Source organism: Artemia sp. Qi Xiang Cuo, chromosome 3 (assembly GCF_049724085.1).
Source record: "Artemia sp. Qi Xiang Cuo chromosome 3, ASM4972408v1, whole genome shotgun sequence".
Lineage (NCBI taxonomy): Eukaryota > Metazoa > Arthropoda > Branchiopoda > Anostraca > Artemiidae > Artemia > Artemia sp. Qi Xiang Cuo.
This window is the reverse complement of record NC_142796.1, coordinates 87,622,039-87,640,473: the sequence shown is the minus strand read 5'-3', so window position 1 is coordinate 87,640,473 and position 18,435 is coordinate 87,622,039. Positions and strand designations below refer to the sequence as shown.

General features: G+C 36.7%; 1 protein-coding gene across 1 annotated transcript in view; it reads left to right on the top strand.

The window, feature by feature from the left end:
* The first annotated feature begins 470 nt into the window (after positions 1 to 470).
* LOC148954708 (uncharacterized) overlaps positions 471 to 18,435 on the top strand; it is a 46,836-nt gene continuing 28,871 nt past the window's right edge. Inside the window, exons 1-2 of the mRNA XM_089086703.1 lie at positions 471 to 602; positions 13,991 to 16,589. Of these exons, the coding sequence (XP_088942829.1) occupies positions 546 to 602; positions 13,991 to 16,309 (2,376 nt within the window). The 5' untranslated portion in view covers positions 471 to 545 and the 3' untranslated portion in view covers positions 16,310 to 16,589. The remainder of the gene's footprint in view (positions 603 to 13,990; positions 16,590 to 18,435) is intronic.

Sequence of the window (18,435 nt, the reverse complement as noted above, 5' to 3'; positions counted from 1 at the left end):
AGGCCAGGCTGGCAACCCTGTTCTTGCATCTACTAATTGCCGCGCCTGGAGTTAAGATAAGAATCTTAACTGACAGAAAAGGGATATCGATGCATATCTACATTGACAGTTTTCCTTCCAGTTTTTTGTCTGAAAAAATTCTTTTTTTGTAAAATAGTGCTACTTACCAAAAAATGTGCCACTTTTGCTAAAAAGTGTCCCAATAGTGTCAGGTGTCCCGAAAAGTGCCATTTAAAAAAAAAGTGTCAAAATGACACTAAAGTGTCACCGGTGGCAACCCTGCTACTTCGTCAAATAGGAGGAGAAAGAAGGAAGACTGGATATCTTAGACTGCTACTTACGCCTAATTAGCATATCATGTGACTCTGTCTCCGCGAAAAAATATAACCCTTGAAACTTCATAAAATTCGGGTCGCCTAAAGGGAAACGGAGTTATTTCAAACCGGCTTATGGTTAGTGATTACGGCTCTGTCCACAATTTGTCCTCCTTTGGGTTTTGCGCTGCTCAATTGTCCTTATCATTTCTTGTGTGAAAGCAGCCGAATATGGACTTACATATACACATCTTGCTTTTCGTACTCCTTAGCCCGTTACTTTCAGAAGTAAGTTTTTATTTTTTTTAAAAACATGAGCTACTTTTAGCTGGATTCGAACCGGCATTTTTTTTTTTTTTTCCAAGGTAGTATCTTTTTCTTCCAAATCCATTCCAAGGGTAGTATCTGGGGATAATGCTTATTCGCTACTGAAGTTCAAACAAAAGCCAAAAAAGTAACTTTCCAAAAATTAGGTAAAATATAGGGCCTTTCCTTAGTCTTGGCATGTACACAGGATTTTCTTTTCGGGGGGTTACAACAATTAAAGTATAAATTTTGATTGATAATCAAACAGTTCGTGGTAACGAACTGTAAGTAAGGAGCGACCCGGCCCAATGGTAAACGAAACTGTAGAAAACGGAATTCTGATACCAATAGATACATCAAAATAATCATATTTTAATGCTGATTTCAAAAATATAAGCTTCATCAAGTTTAGTCCTACCTATCAAAAGTTACCCGCCTGAGAAAATTTGGCTGATTTTCGAAAAAGGGGGAAAGACCCCCTAAAACATATAGAAGCTTAATGAAAATCACACCATCATATTCAGCGTATCGGACAACCCCACTATAGAGGTTTCAAACTCCTATCTACAAAAATGTGAAATTTTTCATTTTTTGCCTGGTGAAAGATTACTGCTGCGTGTTTATTTATTTATTATTTTTTTTTCCAGGGGTGATCGTATCAACCCAGTGGTCCTAGAATATCGTGGAAGGGCTCATTGGAACGCAAGAAGTTCATTAGAAGTTCTAGTGCCCTTTTTAAGTGACCAAAAAAATGGAGGGCAACTAGGCCCCCTCCCACGCTCATTTTTTTCCCAAAGTCACCTGATAAAAATTTTGAGATAGCCATTTTCTCCAGCATGGTTGAAAATATAATAAGTATTTCTTTTAGGATGACTTGACCCCCAAAAGTCCGCGGGGGGATGGCTGAAAGTTATGAACTTTACCCAATGTTAACATATAGTATTGGTTATTGGGAAGTATACAGACGTTTTCAGGGGGGATTTTTCTGGTAGTTAGGGGGGGGGGTGGTTCGGGGGTTATGTGTGAGGATCTTTCCATGAAGGAAGTTTTCATGGGGGAAGGGACATTGCTATGAAGGGGGCGCCGGACTTCCCAGCATTATTTAAAAAAAGATCAGAAATTATATATATATATAAAACTAGTTTTTCAACTGAAAGTAAGGAGCAACATCAAAACTTAAGACGACAGAAAACATTACGTATATGATTAGGTTCACCCCCTAGTCAATGCCTCGCTCTTTAAGCCAAAGATTTTTTAGTACTTTCATAAGAGCTATTTATTCTAATTAACGGCATTTGTGATTAAGGGGTCTTTTTTTAAAGAATTGGAACAAAATTCAAACTTTAGCTTAAAGAGCAAGGTATTGACTAAGGGGCGAACCCTCTAATATACGTATTAAAAATATATGAATATAGAAGTTCGTTACGTAAGTTAATTCGTAAATTACGTATATTTATTACTAATAATAACGTTCGTTAATAAAATTAAACAAGTTTCGAGAAAGCCATTTAACAAAATAAAAGTAAAATTAATATTCAAATTCTGTTTTAATTATTCATGTACGATGAGCCAAAATCAAAACCTGTGTTAATTCAAAAACGTTCAAAAATTAAACAAAAAACAAGTTTTTTTAACTGAAAGTAAGGAACGACGTTAAAACTTAAAACGAACAGAAATTATTCCGTATATGAAAGGGGCTGTCCTCTCCTCAACGCCTCGCTCTTTACGCTAAAGTTGACTTTCTCACAACTTTTTTTTTTTTAAACAATGAAAAGTGGAAGCGCATTCAAAAATTAGTGGAAGCGCATTCAAAAATTGTTAACTACTATTTTTCTGCATGTTATGAAGGAACAATTGTTTTCTTAATAAGTTTTCTTCTCAATAGTCCCAATTCTAGGCTTCTACCCAATTTAGGAGTTTTGGGGACCCAGGCCCGATGCCCCTCCTACTTACGTACATCCTTGCCTCGGCTTAATCCTCCGTAGAGAAATTATTACCTTTCACCTTACGGAGGAAATGGGAAGGGTCTGTCTGGAATGAATTTTTTAGCGCCGGAAATTATTTACTTTGTTTTAAAAGATAAGGCTTCCTCCGCGAGGATATAAATTACTTATTTAAATTGTGAGTACACAAAAAATACTTAGAAAGTGCCAATTATTGTGGCTATTTTCAAATTTTCATGGCTCTTTCAAATTTGGCGCTTTTTGGAAAAGATTGTTATTTTCTCTACCTGATCTTTACCGTTCTCTTTCAAGAGATGATCCATATTTCTCCTAAAGTGTTTATTTGATCCTAATGATTTTTACATTTTTAAATTAGCTTGCAACATAATAAATTCCAGCTAACTTGTCTTCCCCCCCCGTCTGGCCACGTTTTTGTAGGCATGTCCCCCACCTCAATAATTTTCAAGGGATCCTATAGGAGAAGCGGTACTTGTCTGTTAAACCGAACAAACTCAAGAAGTGAAGTTAGGTTAATCCTAATGAAATATACCAAAACATGGTGATAATATAATATTTAAGTAATAAAATTCTGGAAACTACGGCAATGAATTATGGAAAGCATGCCGCACAGAACGCATTATATTAAATACCTAGCCTAACCCCTAACCACCTCTAGATATTAAATATTTAATTAAAATATACATTACATACATAGTAGTTTTTCTCACTCAAAATAGCAAATCATAACCAATCTCAGAGAGGCTAACTGGTTTTTGTGAGATAATTATAGACAGCGTAATTCTTGAGTGTGTTCCGTTTAACTGACAAGTACCGGAGGAGCTGTTTTTTCTTAAGTATTTACTCGATTTATTAAAAGCCAAGGGACAGTTAATAAACATTGGTCGACCCCCAACCACAGAAAAATGAACAGAGTTTATATCCGGCACGTGTTTAATGAAACGTCCGAATTGTTTACCTGCTTAAACAGCTCCCTAAATCAAATGACGTTTATGCGTAGGATAAACAATTGCTTATGAGCAAGGCCGTATCTAGGTTATTTGCTCCGGGGGGGGGATCCGTTTTTCTTACAAAAAAACTTTAGAAACCCATCAAAAATAGGGTTTTATACATTTTTATTACACTTTTACGATTCAGACTAACATTTCTTGGGGGGGGTCAAGCCCCCTAACCCCCCTCCCTGGATACGGCCTTGCTTATCAGGTACTAGTTTTTTTATATTTGAAATACAAAGAACATCAAAATAAAAACATCATTATCCATCTTTGGTCCACTGTTACCTGAAAATCAGGGTTTTTTAAGATTTTTCTTTTGGTTGTTTCAAAATTACGGAGTTTCTTGGGTAGTATCACATTTTGTCAGTGTTGTCACAAAGAATTATGGATAGAAATAAGCAAATCTTATAAGTTAAATTTGACAATGCTTTTTATCAGTAGGCGTTCACAGATTAACGATCTGTTGATTCCCAAAGGGTACTACATATTGAAGGGAAAGATATACGCTCTCAAGCTGTTTGATGCCCTACGTTTTTAGCTCAATTTTTCCTGATTTTCAACCATGTTTTTTTTTATTTGGCACCCGCTAATTCTAACAAAAAAAAAAAAATGTAACTGCAAACGTTTCATTAAAAATTAGCCCCTCGATTCTTTAAGATATGTACGGCTGCGAAAGTTGCCACCTAACCAATCAAAAATCATATTCCATTTTTATTATCCTAGGCAATTTGAAGAAAGTAGTTCGACTAGGTGACTGAACCTTGAGAAATCAACTTAAATCAACTCTGAAAATCCATGAAAGTTTCGTTCATGCAGCTCAACTACTTTCTTGAAAATTACGAAGAAAGCAGGGTCCAAAAAGCGATTGTTTGTCCTACCGATCCCGTTCAGCATTATTTTTGTCTAATAATGATAAAGTTCTCAATCCATATTTTTCCTCATATTTATCTAAAACAGCGTTTCATTTTATGTATTAACGGACCAAATGCTGAATTAATAAGCCAATTTGAAACACTGTTTTCCTGCGCTGTGTTGAGAAAAAAGTTTTCTTGCCGTTTCATTGGTTCATCTGCTTTTCAGACTGTCCTTAAAACGCCAAATGAAAACACGGCCAAATGATCACTTTTGACTCTTAAAAAAGAACTAAAAGTTTCAATTTGCGATCAAATGAGCCCCTCTAAAGTTAATACGACCACCCCTTCCACAAAAAACTTATATTATAATAATGGGCAACTAATATAAGTTACATTCCTTTCCCTGGGGGCAATGGAGGATTTCTGAACCCTTAAGTTATAGCAATTTCGAATTTAAGACTATTTTGAACAAAATGGTTATTTCAAAATTTTTATAAGATGAATTTGGTAGAAAAAGGCAAAAGGGGTGGGGGTCTTGTTACTTTTTGATCATTTTCGATTATTAAAAAGGGGACAAGAAATTTCAATTTCTGACCGAATGAACTTCCTCCAAACTTTATGCAACCACGCCTTCCATAGAAGCATTACATGCTAACGATGAGATGCTAGAATAACTTAAAGCCCTTTCCCCCAGGGTTGGGGGGGATTCAAACCCATAACCATAGCTATTTGACATTTTGACGATTTTGAACAAAATGGCTATCTCAAAATTTTGATCGGATTTATTTGGAGAAAAAAGACGTGGGGGGGGGCTAGTTGCCCTCTGATCTCTTTTGACACTTAAAAAGTGAACTAGAACTTTTAATTTCCAATCAAATGAGCCCTCTCTGACGAGTACATGAGCATCCCTTCTATAAAAACCATATATGCCCCCAGGGCATAACTTACAGCACCTGCCCCTGGCCCTGGGGGTTTGATCAACCCCGGAGATCTTTGAAATATTTTTAACAAAATTGCTATCTCAAAATTTTTATCGGATGTATTTGGAGAAAAAAGGGCATGAGGGGGGTCTAGTTGCCCTGCGATTACTTTTGACTCTTAAAAAGGGCACTAGAACTTCAGATTTCCTACCGAATGAGCCCCCTCTGAAGTTTATACAACGACCCCTGAAGTGCCTCTGGAAAAAAAAATAAATAATAAAACATTCGAGCCGTATGATCTTTGCTATAGACAACGCTATAGCGTTGCCTCTGATGCGATCATCCCTTCCCTAAAAATCATATATACCCCCAGGGCATAACTTACAACGCCTGTCCCCGGGCCCTGGGAGGTCGTTTCGACACCAGAGTTTTTGTTATATAACCTTTTAATTATTTTTAACAAAATGGCTATCTCAAAATTTTTATTTGATGCAATTATGGAAAAAAGGGCGTGGGGGGGGGTGTTAGTTGCCGTCCGATATCTTTTGACTCTTAAAAAGTGAACTACAACTTTCACTTTCTAAACGAATGAGCCCTCTCTGAAGTTTATACGAGCCTCCCTTCCATAAGAACCATATATATCCCTAGAGCATAACTTACAACGCCTGGCCCTAGGACCTGGGGGGTTGTGTCGACACAGGAAATTTTTTTATCTGGCCCTTGGACTATTTTTAACAAAATGGTTATCTCAACATTTTTATCTGATGCATTTGTGGGGAAACGGGCGTGAGAGGGGGGGGCTAGTTGCCCTCCGATCACTTTTGACTTTTAAAAGTGAACTACAACTTTCAATTTCCAATCAAATGAGCCCTCTCTGAAGTTTATACGAGCATCCTTTCCATAAGAGCCATATATGCCCCCAGGGCATAACTTACAGCGCCTGCCCTCGGGCCATGGGGGGTTGTGTCGACACCTGAGTTTTGTTATCTGAACTTTGAACTATTTTTAACAAAATGTATATCTCAAAATTTTCATCTGATGCGTTTGGAGAAAAAAGGGTTGGGGGCAAACTGCTCTCCTGTCAATTTTGACTTAAATAAAGTGAACTAGAACTTTCAATTTCCAATCAAATGAGCCCTCTTTGAAGTTTATACGAGCGTCCCTGTCAGAAGAACCTTATATGCCCTCAGGGTATAACTTACAACGCATGCCCCCGGGCTCTGGGGGGCTGTGTCGGCATCGGAGTTTTGTTATCTGTCCTTTGAACCATTTTTAACAAAATGGGTATCTCAAGATTTTTATCTGATGTAATTGGGGAAAAAGGGATTGACGGGGGGGGGGGAGGGGCTAATTGCCCTCCGATCTCTTTTGACTCTGAAAAAGTAAACTAAAACTTTCAATTTCCAATCAAACGAACCCTCTCTGAACTTTATACGGTCATCACTTCTATAAGAACCATATTTGCCCCCAGGGCATAACTTACAACGCCTGCCCCCAGGCCCAGTGTCGACCCCGGAAGTTTTGTTATATTTTCTTTGAACTAGTTTTAACAAAATGGCTACCTCAAAATTTTGATCGGATGTATGTGGCGAAAAAAGGTCGTGGGGGATGGGGTTAGTTGCCCTCTGATCACTTTTGACTCTTAAAACGGGCATTAGAACTCTCAATTTCTAATCGAATGACCCCCTTTGAAGTTTATGCGACGACCCCTTTCATATGAAGTGCCTTTGGGGAAAAATAATAATAATAATAATAAAACCTTGGAGCCGTATGGCCTTTACTATAGGTAACGCTATAGCGTTGCCTCTGAAAAGGTTGTACACCCTCGATTTCGGTTGATGCTTGTTTCTCATGCCACTAAGGGGGCAATATTTTTTTTCCTATGTCTTGATGTAAATTTATACGATAAGATTCAACATGTCTGAGAGCCCTTTTTATAGAAGTTCCAATCTCCTCTTCACCAAAATAGTTAATTTTGAATTTTTCTAGTTAAGGGTAGTTATGGACGTGTTCCTTAACCGTAATCGTTATTTTTTGCTTTGTTTTTCTCTTGTTTGTGAAAGAATATTGACATTGTTCCGGATTTGTTGGTTCCGGATGCTGGGAGTTGATCTGGACAAGTAGTAAATGTCAATGGTTTCATAACCATTCAGTACCTTCACTTATTTAATGGAATTAAATCATTAATCAAATGTAAGTAACGCTTTTCATCATGCACATTTATGCACAATAAATTCGCACGACACATATATAACTGTTTATCAAAATATATCAGGAACTGTATATGACAGATAGGCTTAATACCTTGTATATCAGGTATTATCACCCAAGAAGTAATCACATTTACTATTTGTATCCAGCTCCCATCTTTGGATTGTGAGCAAAATCAAATTACTTATGAGAAAAGATTGTTTTTTGAAATTTTCTCTCAATAAAATGTTATTGTGTTACATACCCTCCGATGACGTCAATTGGGAGGGGGAGGGGGGCCTTAGCCTCCCGCAAGATTTTCTGCCCCTTCTAGATTTGGAAAAGTACCCCTTTTCGGTGTTTTCATTGAAAAGTGACTTTTTTGCTGATGCTTTCATTGAAAAAAATTAAGTTGTCCCCACTAGATTTTCAAGAACACGTTCCCCCTCCTACTTTTCGTGATTTGACGACACTGCCTTCATGAAGTTGCACAAAAGTCCGATAATAAAAACATCGACCTTAGTGCTACATGGTACAGTCTATTGAGATTCCACAGTCTCCACAATTGAAAGCCTCCTTTCCCATGATTCTAAGTTGCTTTCTAGGATTCGGTTTGTTTTGGTACGTTATGTGATTTTGGAAAGTAAACTTTGAATTATGGTTCACCAGAAATTAAAATGCAGAGCATGTATAACTCTAATGCTATCCTGGGATAAAGGTCAAGTGTTGACCATAGATCGTTGAACATAAGTGAATTAAGGTCAACGCTCCATTTTTCATGCGACCCATTATCTGATGTGGAGCAATTTCTGAAAATCAAGGTCGTATCTGCTACGGTGGATAGGGCAACCTGTAAAATTTCCCAAGGAAGGAGGGGACGGAGGAAAGGCTTTAGGGAAGCTTTATTTTTGCATATTTCAAATACTTCCAAGAAATTAAATAAGATAAGATATATTCATTAACAGTAAAACAAAAAAAAAATCAACACGTGGTACATGTCTCCATAAATGGCCTGTAAAAATGTTTAATTAACAATTAAATAGAAAAATAAAAACATGGTGCTTGTCTCCATATGGCATGTAAAAAATTTTTTGTTGGCCTGTAATAAGGCTCAGTGGCCTGTAACAAGACCCCGTTATCATAAAAAGCTCCACAGCCAGTAAGGTGGTGCATAGTTATTAAATAATTACAAATAACTTTTCCAAATATCGAAAATCGAAGTATATTCGGGACCACATGCTATTCAAATTAAGGAGATCATCGACCTGGACTATTGTTTGTCTGGAAAGTATTTTCTGCCACCTAGTACCCACACACCTAACTTAATTGAGTAAACATTGGTGAATGCTATAAAAAGTGAGTAAATTAGTGTTTATTGAATATTAAAGCAAATAATTGCATAGAAACTGTTCAGTTTTAATAATTTTTAAATTAGTCCCGTTTTAATAATTTTAAAAATACATGGAAACTGTTCCTTTGGAATTAAAACGACTGAATAGCATTTAATATGATGCTATTCATATTAGATGTTATATATAGAGCGTGTTCAGGGTGAGATTTAGCTACCGCCTAACTTAAGCTGACACCGAGATTTAGCTAACGCCGGACCCATTCATGATAAACTTATCTTAAAGGTTATTTCGGACTAGTTTTGACAATCAGATGTTACTTCATCTTCTTCTTGTTTGATTATTTGGAGACGCTAAAGCACAATCTCCGTGCAATTCTAGGTCATGCAACAGTCAACAATACGTTTAATTTTTCTATGCAACTTAGTATTGAAAATAAATCTCTCGAATTGGTGCGCCGTACCTAAATTTAATAAATTAATAAATTTAATAAGTTCTAATAAATTGAAATTTGGAGCCAACTCTTGCAAACTCTGGAATCTAGTTAAATCTATTTATGAACTGGTCTGGCGTTAGCCAAATCTCGGCGGTTGCTAGTGAACGGTCTTTAGCTAAAGATAGCTAAGCCCGGTCTTCATTATGGCTTTTTCAGATAAAGTTGGCCGAGTGTAAATAGCTTCTCGTTCACTGTTTTTGACTTCCTGAAAAAGGCCACCTCAAATGGTCCAATTGGCCTTTTTGAGCTGCCAGAAAAATTAAAAAAAAACATAGTGAAGGCACTGCTTTATTTGCGAAAAGTCATGCCCTAACAGTTAATATTGTCAGTGACGAATATTTAATAGAAAGCATTGTTGGCTTGTAAGGTCGGCAAGTGGAAGTTATTGCGAATATTGACTGAAAAGGCAAGTGATTTGAAAATTAACCATGCTTCCACAGTCTTAATACGTTTTTGTTAACAAACTAGGATTACTTATTATGCCCCAGCCAGAATTCCGTATGATTTCCAAAGTACCCTTTATTTACTGAATTTACTGATTAAAAAAATAAAAATAAAGTTTAAATTGAAGTTTTTAAAGTCACGAGTGCAATAATTTGAATTCAGCACTAGAAAGCACTAGCCGAGAACGCTTTCCAATATCGGCCTGCCTTGGTTTGCTTTCTAAGTCTAGCCAATTCTTGTCTTCTTCGAACATTAGTCCGGCAGTTTTCTGCTAGTTACGAGCATCAGCTGACTTTGCTAGCCACAAATCAAGCCCGTAAATAATCTAGATAACTAGGCACACAGTATTTTGCTAGATGGCGATATAGTTTTACTTTTGACAAGATCAATGGCAGTCAACAATCTGATTAGTTTGTCATATTTTAAGCATTTTTGAATCATTTTTTGGTCTCCTATTGCCTTCAAATGGCTCAGAGAACTGATTGACTATCTGAATTACCCTTAATGCATGTCCACCTTCCTTAGTTTTTCCCTAGGGTAATAGACCATCATGAAAAATAGACGGATGAGTTTTACCTTTCAATTACCTCCCACACACATTGGGCATACATATAAACTTGTTTCTGTTTCCATGTGGGCAACAGGGCTACCAATTAAATGGGGGAAATTGCCTCCGTCTCTAAACTTTCAAAATTACTTTTGTTGTTGTTTTCGGTGAAAAAATCGAAAAAAGTAAAATTGCCACATAACCCCAAGATTTCGAAAAATACCTTTTTTGCACGTTCAGTAACCAAAAAAGGATAAAAAAATCTTTGCCGCCCCTCTATTTTCGTGAATTAATGCCCCTGGGGAGCAACTTCGAAAAAAGCAAAAACTGACAAATTTTATCGAAACTATTGGATGCTATTGACCCAATATTTGGATTTGGGTGGCATTGGCTTAAAGACCCTCCTCATTTGATTGCTCCGGATGCTGCACACGCGCTCAAAATAAAATCCTAGAAAATAATGCAACACATTGTAAACCAGAGCTTATCAAATTTTTAATCTCAACCTCATTTTGGGTTTGGTAACTAAATTAGAGTGTCTAGATTGGAGTGTCAAATCCTAGCCTCGGAATTTCAGTGGTAAAGGTATAGTCTTAAATCCCCCTCCACTTGTGGTTGTGCCTGAACCTAGAAATAAACAGAAAGTAAAATCCTAGAAAATATTATAATCAGAGCTTCTCAAATCTTGAATTTCGATCTCATTTGGGGTTGGGTAACTAAGTTAGAGTGTCGAGATTATAGTGTTAAATCTTGGCCTTGGGATTTGAGGGAGGGGGGTATAGGCTCGGATACTCTTCATCATGTGATTGTGCCTGTCCTACAGGTAAACTTAAAGTGAAATACTGGAAAACAATGCAATGTGCTATACTGTATACCAGAGCTGCTCAATTTTGAATGGTGACCTCATTTTGAGTTGCGTAACAAATTTGGAGTGTCGCAGAATCTATTGTGTACTTAGAAAATTTTCAGGTTAGCGTGCATCATCACAAATTATGAGGCGCTACACTTAAAAATTAATTTATTGTAAACCCTATATATAAGTTAATTAACTGTTTTTAATTATTATAGTCAGGTAATACCATTACATACAAAAAAAAAAAAAAATCAACGGAGTTATCGAAAAGGATAACTTTGGGTTAAAACCCGAAGTCTCAAAATAACATTAATGTACCAAGGACAGTGAAAATGTAAATTCGAGAGTTTGAATTAGTTAAGCAGAAACTTGCACTAGCATATATAACTTAAGACATTAGTAAAAGTAAAAAAATAACTTTTAATGAAACAGACCTCAATATGCTGTTTTTGGCTGTAGCGGGCACCAATAATAAAAAAAAAACAAAAAAAACACCGTGGGTGAAAAATTAGCAAAAACGCATAACACTAAACAGTTTAAAGAAGCAGTGCTGAGGAAGTGGTCCTTCGAAAAAAAAACGATGACCCTCGAAGGGCAAACAAATGTAGCCCCATAATGGGAAAAAAACTAAAATCACATGGCACAAAAAGGTTAAGAAAAAAGATGATCCTCTAAGGGCAGACAAATGTAACCCCGACATAAAAGAAATGCAATAAAAAGAATATAGAAATATACTTATTCTCCGTGTTCAATAAATAATGCTCCACGTTTTCTTTTTTCAAATTATACTGGTCAAATTATGTCCAAGTGACTCGGTTGGTATTTTCCCTCTCAATCTATATTTATTTGAGATTATTGAAACTTCAAATCTAATTGAGAGCCTAGATCTTTGGAAATGAACACAAGAAAGTCGATATGGTCTAGAATGCCAAAGAACCCTGAAAGGAGGCCGAATCAGCGAGGTATCTCGTAGAAATAATTACTTGACTTTTAAAATACTATATTGCAATATTTATGTCTCTTATACGTTTTAATATAAAATAATTCAGGAAAAAATGTATCTGTCTCTGATGTGTTTTTAAGTTTTAATCTTTGATGTAAGAAAAGCCAAAGTACCCCTCCATATATTACCCTGTATGGATGAGTTTTACCATTCAATTATCTTCTACGCACTTTGGGCAGAAATATAAGCCTGCTTCTGTTTCTAGGAGGGGGAGGGGCAGGGTCACTAATTGCGAGGTGGAGGTCATTTAAATGCGTCCAAACAATATTTTATAGTAATATAAATTAAATGCAACCAAAGAGTGATACATTATTTTGAATTGAAAAGGGAAAAAAGTGTTTTACGAGATGCATAGACCCAGTATTTTGTGAGTGTTTTACAAATAAATGGTCAATATGATTTCAAAGTTATAGAAGCTAGCAAAAAAAAACAAAAAAACAATTGGTGGCATAATTCTACCCTGTGTGAGTTTTACTCGAAAACTTGCAGTACCTGACATGAAATTTTTGAATGTTTTGAAATATTTGAGCGACTGAAAGCCATAAAGTCAGTTTCGTGAAATTTGGTACCAAACAATTAAAGAAAAACCATTGGTTAGACAAGATAATTAATATACATCAATAATATAAACGGATCTAATACAGAACCTTGAGGGACACCAATATCTTAAAAGTTATCCATACTTGACAAATGATCACCAACATCCACTACAGTGGCGGATCCAGGTGGGGCCTAGCGTAGTCCAGAGTAGTGTAATTTACTTAATTAAATCAAGTTTGTGTTAATTAAACTTGCTCCTAACGCAAGTTTATCGGATTAACCTATTTTGTCCCCCCTAAAAAAAAAATTTTTCGGATCAACCTAGTTTGCGCCCCCCCTAAAAAAATCCTGGATCCACCCCTGATTCACTACGATTTGACGATCACAACGATGTTATTTTATTATTCATAGCCACCTCTCCCTCGTATGCCTGTATTTTCTATTTTATTTTAAAAAGAATATCATGGTTTAGAGTGTTGAAAGCTTTTTTAATATCAAAGAATACGGTTGATTATTAATAGGTAAAAACCAAGAAGCATGTTTGAACTTGCTGTTCATGGTGGGGGCTGCAGCTTTCCTGTATGGGGTTTTCGACGATGGCAATTCCAATGGTGCAGTTTTAATTTTTTTAATACTATTTTGAGAGTTTTTAGGCTATCTTTTAAAATCCCCATAAATCTGTTACACAACAAACTTTTACCATTAAGATTAATATAAATTATAGTTACCATTCCTAAATCATCTTTGAATGGCAATTTTTCTTACTTGAGAGTTTTTTTCTCTTCAAAAAGCGTTTTTAAAGTTGGGGTTGCTATGGGTCGTGGTTCTTTACTAGGTTGTTTTTATCGCTGCAAACATGATTATTTAAGCTATCACTGAATTCTGATAAAGCTGCAACCACTTATTCTGTTGAATGACCTGCTTGAAATCCTTATTACTTTTCCAAATGACTTCTTGAAACTTTTCACACAGTTGAAACTAGTCTAATCTTGTTTAGTTCATATTTGAAAACGCAAGACCAAGGATCGCACTTCATCTCCTTTTAAATCGAAATCACTGATGGTGTACATCGAATTCGTATACCGAATCACTGTTTCGTATAAAGATGTTAAGAAGGTCGAGTAAATTATCTGAATTAGCGAGGACTAGAGCGGATGGAAATTTATTTTTTCTCAGATATTATATTGGAGATAAATAACAATGCCCATATCATTTCAGGGGCAGCTAGCGTCGTTCCTCCTGTCTCGGATGCACCACAAAAAGAATGTCCCAACAATCAAGACGAGTAGAAGTGATGCTAGTAAGCGGTATAAACCTGAGGATCACAAACCCTTTCACCATCTCAACAAAAAAGTCGATTACTGGCGCTCTCTTAAAGCGGTTATTAATGCCGAAACTCCCGAAGAAAAATTTGAACGAAAAGAAATTTTTATAACCTACGGTGAAGGCAATGCTTATTTGACTTTAGCAATTCTTAACTTCTTAGAAGTAATTAAACGGCAAGTGGAGCTTAATGTTAAAAAGGCAAGACTTGAAAAAGAAAAGGAAGAATTGGAGGCTGAAAAAGGAAGTGAAGAGGGAGGAGAAGGAAGTGAAGAGGGAGATGCAGGAAGTGTAGAAGGAGGTAAAGGAAGTGCAGAAGGAGGAAATGGAAGTGCAGAGGGGGGAGCAGGGAGTGCGGAGGGAGGGACAGGAAGTTTAGAAGGAGGTGCAGAAAGTCCAGAAGGAGGAAATGGAATTGCAGGTGGGGGAGCAGGGACCGGGGAGGGAGGGGCAGGAAGTATGGAAGGAGGAGTAGAAAGTACAAAGGAAGGAGTGGGAAATGCAGAGGGACAAACAGGAGGTGTTGAGGCTGGAGCAGGAAGTACAGAAGCTGGTGGAGTAAATGAAGGAGTGCAAGAAAATGATAATGAAATCCAAGAATCAAAAGAAAAAAGTAATGAATTGCGAGGGCAACAAGAAGTAAGAAACCAAGTGCAAGGACCCCAAGAACTAAGAGATCAGCTGCAAGGAATGCAAGAGCTCAGAAGTCAGATGAAAGCATCACAAAAGCTGAGAAACCCAGGGCAGGAGCTACAGATGGGAAACCAAGTGCAAGGTCTCCAAGAACAAAAAAATCCGCTACAAGGAATGCAGGAGCTCAGAACTGAAATGGAAGAAACACAAATACTAAGAAACCAAGGCCAGGGACAACAGCTGGGAAATCAAGTTCAAGGACCCCTAGAACTGAGAAACCAAGTGAAAAGGGGACAACAGCAAAGAAACCAAATTCAAGGACCACACGAACTAAAAAACAGCTTACAGGGACCTAAAGAGCTGAGAAATCAAATGCAATGGCGACAAAAAATAATAGACCCAGCTCAAAGACCCCAAGAACTAAGATATCAGCTGCAATCACTGCAAGCACTAAGAAGCCAAGTGCAAGCACCACATGAGCTAAGAAATCCAGGGCAGGAGCCACACCTGGGAAACCAAGTGCAAGGACCACAAGGACTAAAAAACAGTTTGCTGGTAAAAGAAGAGCTGAGGAATCAAATGCAAGGTCCACAACGACTAAGAAACCAAGTACAAATACCCCAAGAATTTAGAAATCCGCTACAAGGAATGCAACAGCCCAGAATCCAAATGGAAGTAATACAAAAACTAAGAAACAAAGGCCAAGGAATACAACTGGAAAATCAAGTCCAGGGACCCCTAGAAATAAGAAACCAAGTACAAAGGGAACAACAACAAAGAAACCAAGTGCAAGGACCACAAGAACTAAAAAGCAGCTTACAGGGACCTAAAACGCTGAGAAATCAAATGCAATGGCGGCAAAAAATAAGAGACCCAGCTCAAAGACCCCAAGAACTAAGATATCAACTGCAATCATTGCAAGCACTCAGAAGCCAAGTGCAAGCTCCACAAGAGCTGAGAAATCCAGGGCAGGAGCCACACCTGGGAAACCAAGTGCAAGAACCCCTAGAACTAAGAGATCAAGTGCAAAGGGAACACCAGCAAAGAAACCAAGTGCAAGAACCCCTAGAACTAAGAGATCAAGTGCAAAGGGAACACCAGCAAAGAAACCAAGTGCAAGGACCACAAGAACTGAAAAACAGCTTTCAGGGACGAAAACAGCTGAGAAATAAATTCCAAGGACATCCAAAACTAAGAAACCCAGTTCAAGGACCCCAAGAACTAAAAAATCAGCTGCAACCAATGGAAGAGCTCAGAAGCCTAGTACAAGCACCAGAACACCTGAGGAACGAAGGGCAGAGACCCCAGCCGAGAAACCAAATGCAAAGAACCCAAGAACGAAGAAACCAAGCACAAAGGGTACAACAGTTAAAAAACCAAGTACCCCAAGAACTAAGAATCAAAGTGCAAGGACCACAAAAATTAAGAGATCAAATTCTAGGACTACCAGAAAGAAATCTAAACACTCAAAAAATTTCCCCCAGTGACCAGATATTTTACTATCCTTATAACAACATAAATACTATACGTGATTATAATGAGAGAACTTACAACAAAGCTTATGGTGATAGAAGTTTTTGATAGTGTCATAAAATTCTATAAGACTGATACTGCTTCGCAAAACATCGAATTTACGATCTGTCGACTCGTTTTCGACTAATTCCTTGTGAAAAGTAAAAATTTGCCCTACTACACGACTCCTACCAATAGTGGCACAAGCCTGTGCATGCTCTACGAGTATTTACAGTCTTCAAGGGTTCGAATTTCAAAGCAAGATAAAACTGCTGGTGCAAATTTTTCGCAGGGTTACAGGGATGCCAATTCATGGAAGATTTGACTTCAAAGAGTTGAAGTCGAACAGGTAATTATAATATTGTCTATCGTGTAAAAATTTTAAATCCTTAGTAAATCTTCATATCAAAATGTAAAAACCAAGAGCAAACTACAGATGTCAAACTGGATTTTCAGCTTTATTGGGGGTGGGGGGTTTACTTTCTTAGTTGTTTTTAATATCGCGTTTATAATGATAGGTTTTGTCGAATCTTCTTTTGGCCACTGGATCTCACATCACGATATATAAAAAAAAACAAAGTAAAAAAAAAATCTCGTGGGGCACAATTTCGTTGTGTCTTGTTTTTAGCTAAAGTAATAAAATCTGTTTCTCCAGCCGGCGAAATTGTACTTAAAATGAACAAATCTTTCTTTTGCAAAAATATAGTATTAAAATAACACTGCGTTAAATCAGATATGAATTAAATATTTAAAATCCACTAAATCAATTTTAATATTTAGATGAATGTTGAAAAAAATACTGGGAAATTACCAGGAATGAAATTGGCGCGAGCCATTAGTAAAAAACAAATTATTTTATAATTTGGAGAAGTCCCTAGAAAATCAGGAAAATTTAGGATTTCGGAGAGGGACCCAGGCTCACAGGGCTCCACCTTTCCAACCTTATGCGTACATTTCTGCTGACAAATAATTGATTATTGGCGGTCTCATTTATACTGGTAAGGCTAGAGTGAAAAGGAAGTCCAACTATTTGCCACGGTATGTTTCAAAGTATGAGGATGGATAGTAATTCCATCCACCCATTGAAATACAACACTTCAATGAGATTTCAAAAGGGTACTATAGAGCTGTTGTGTTTGACTGTATTTTCGTTTACTAAACTATATTTACTTGATACTATAGTTTACTTGCCATACTATACTTACTAAATTTACTGTATTTACTTATATTACTGAATATAATCCCTAATGAATTTACTATACTGTATCTACATATTGTATTTAGTTATATTTATTTTCCGAAGCCAGATATATACTTTTTACTGCCCAAATAGTCAAATCACCACAAGCTTTAAAATACCAACAACAGTGAAAATTAAATTTCATTTTTAAAATGAATTAACTGGAAACTTAGGCAACCATATACATCTTAAAAAATTAAGAAAAATCGGGAATTCAGTTTTTAATAAAAAGACCTATATATGTAGTTTTGCATTTTTTCGTAGTTGCGGGTGTTAAGTTGAAAGAAAAAGAAAAGTCGGTAGAAAATCAGCCAAAAACACATTGCACCGAAGAGTTTAAGAAGGTTCAGCTTTCCTTTGAAAGTGTAGTTGTCTTTTATAATCAACATTTTGCTAATATTAGAATTCTTAAAGACGAAAAGAGTTTTCAAATTTAACTTATTCGTTTTGCTCATGTATTTCCACGCTTTAACACTGACGAAAATGCAGTACGGCCCGAAAAACTTCTTAATTTCAAAACAACCATAAGGGAAATCCTAAAAAATGTGGTTTTCATATATGAATAAACCTAAGATAACTGAGGGGATAAAAATGCTTTTATTTTCATGTCCTTGGTACTCAACCTTTATGGTGACATTTTGCAATTTAACAGTAATCCCAAGTCCCGTCGAAAAAAAAGGTCATTTATCGGGGGAAGCAATGTCGTCAAATCCTGTGAGACTGAATTATCTGAAAAACATACGAGAAACTTGAAAAAATTGGAAACAGTTTGACAGGTAAAGGAAACAGTTTTGACAGGAAACAGATTTTCGGTAAAGGGTGGACAGATTGTAATAAATAGTCTGAAACTGGAGGGGTCAATTCACGAAAATATAAGTGGGGCATTTATCGCAATCCTGGGGCGGGCATTTTTTTGTTTTTTAGTTATTTTAATGAAAATACCAAAAAGGCATAT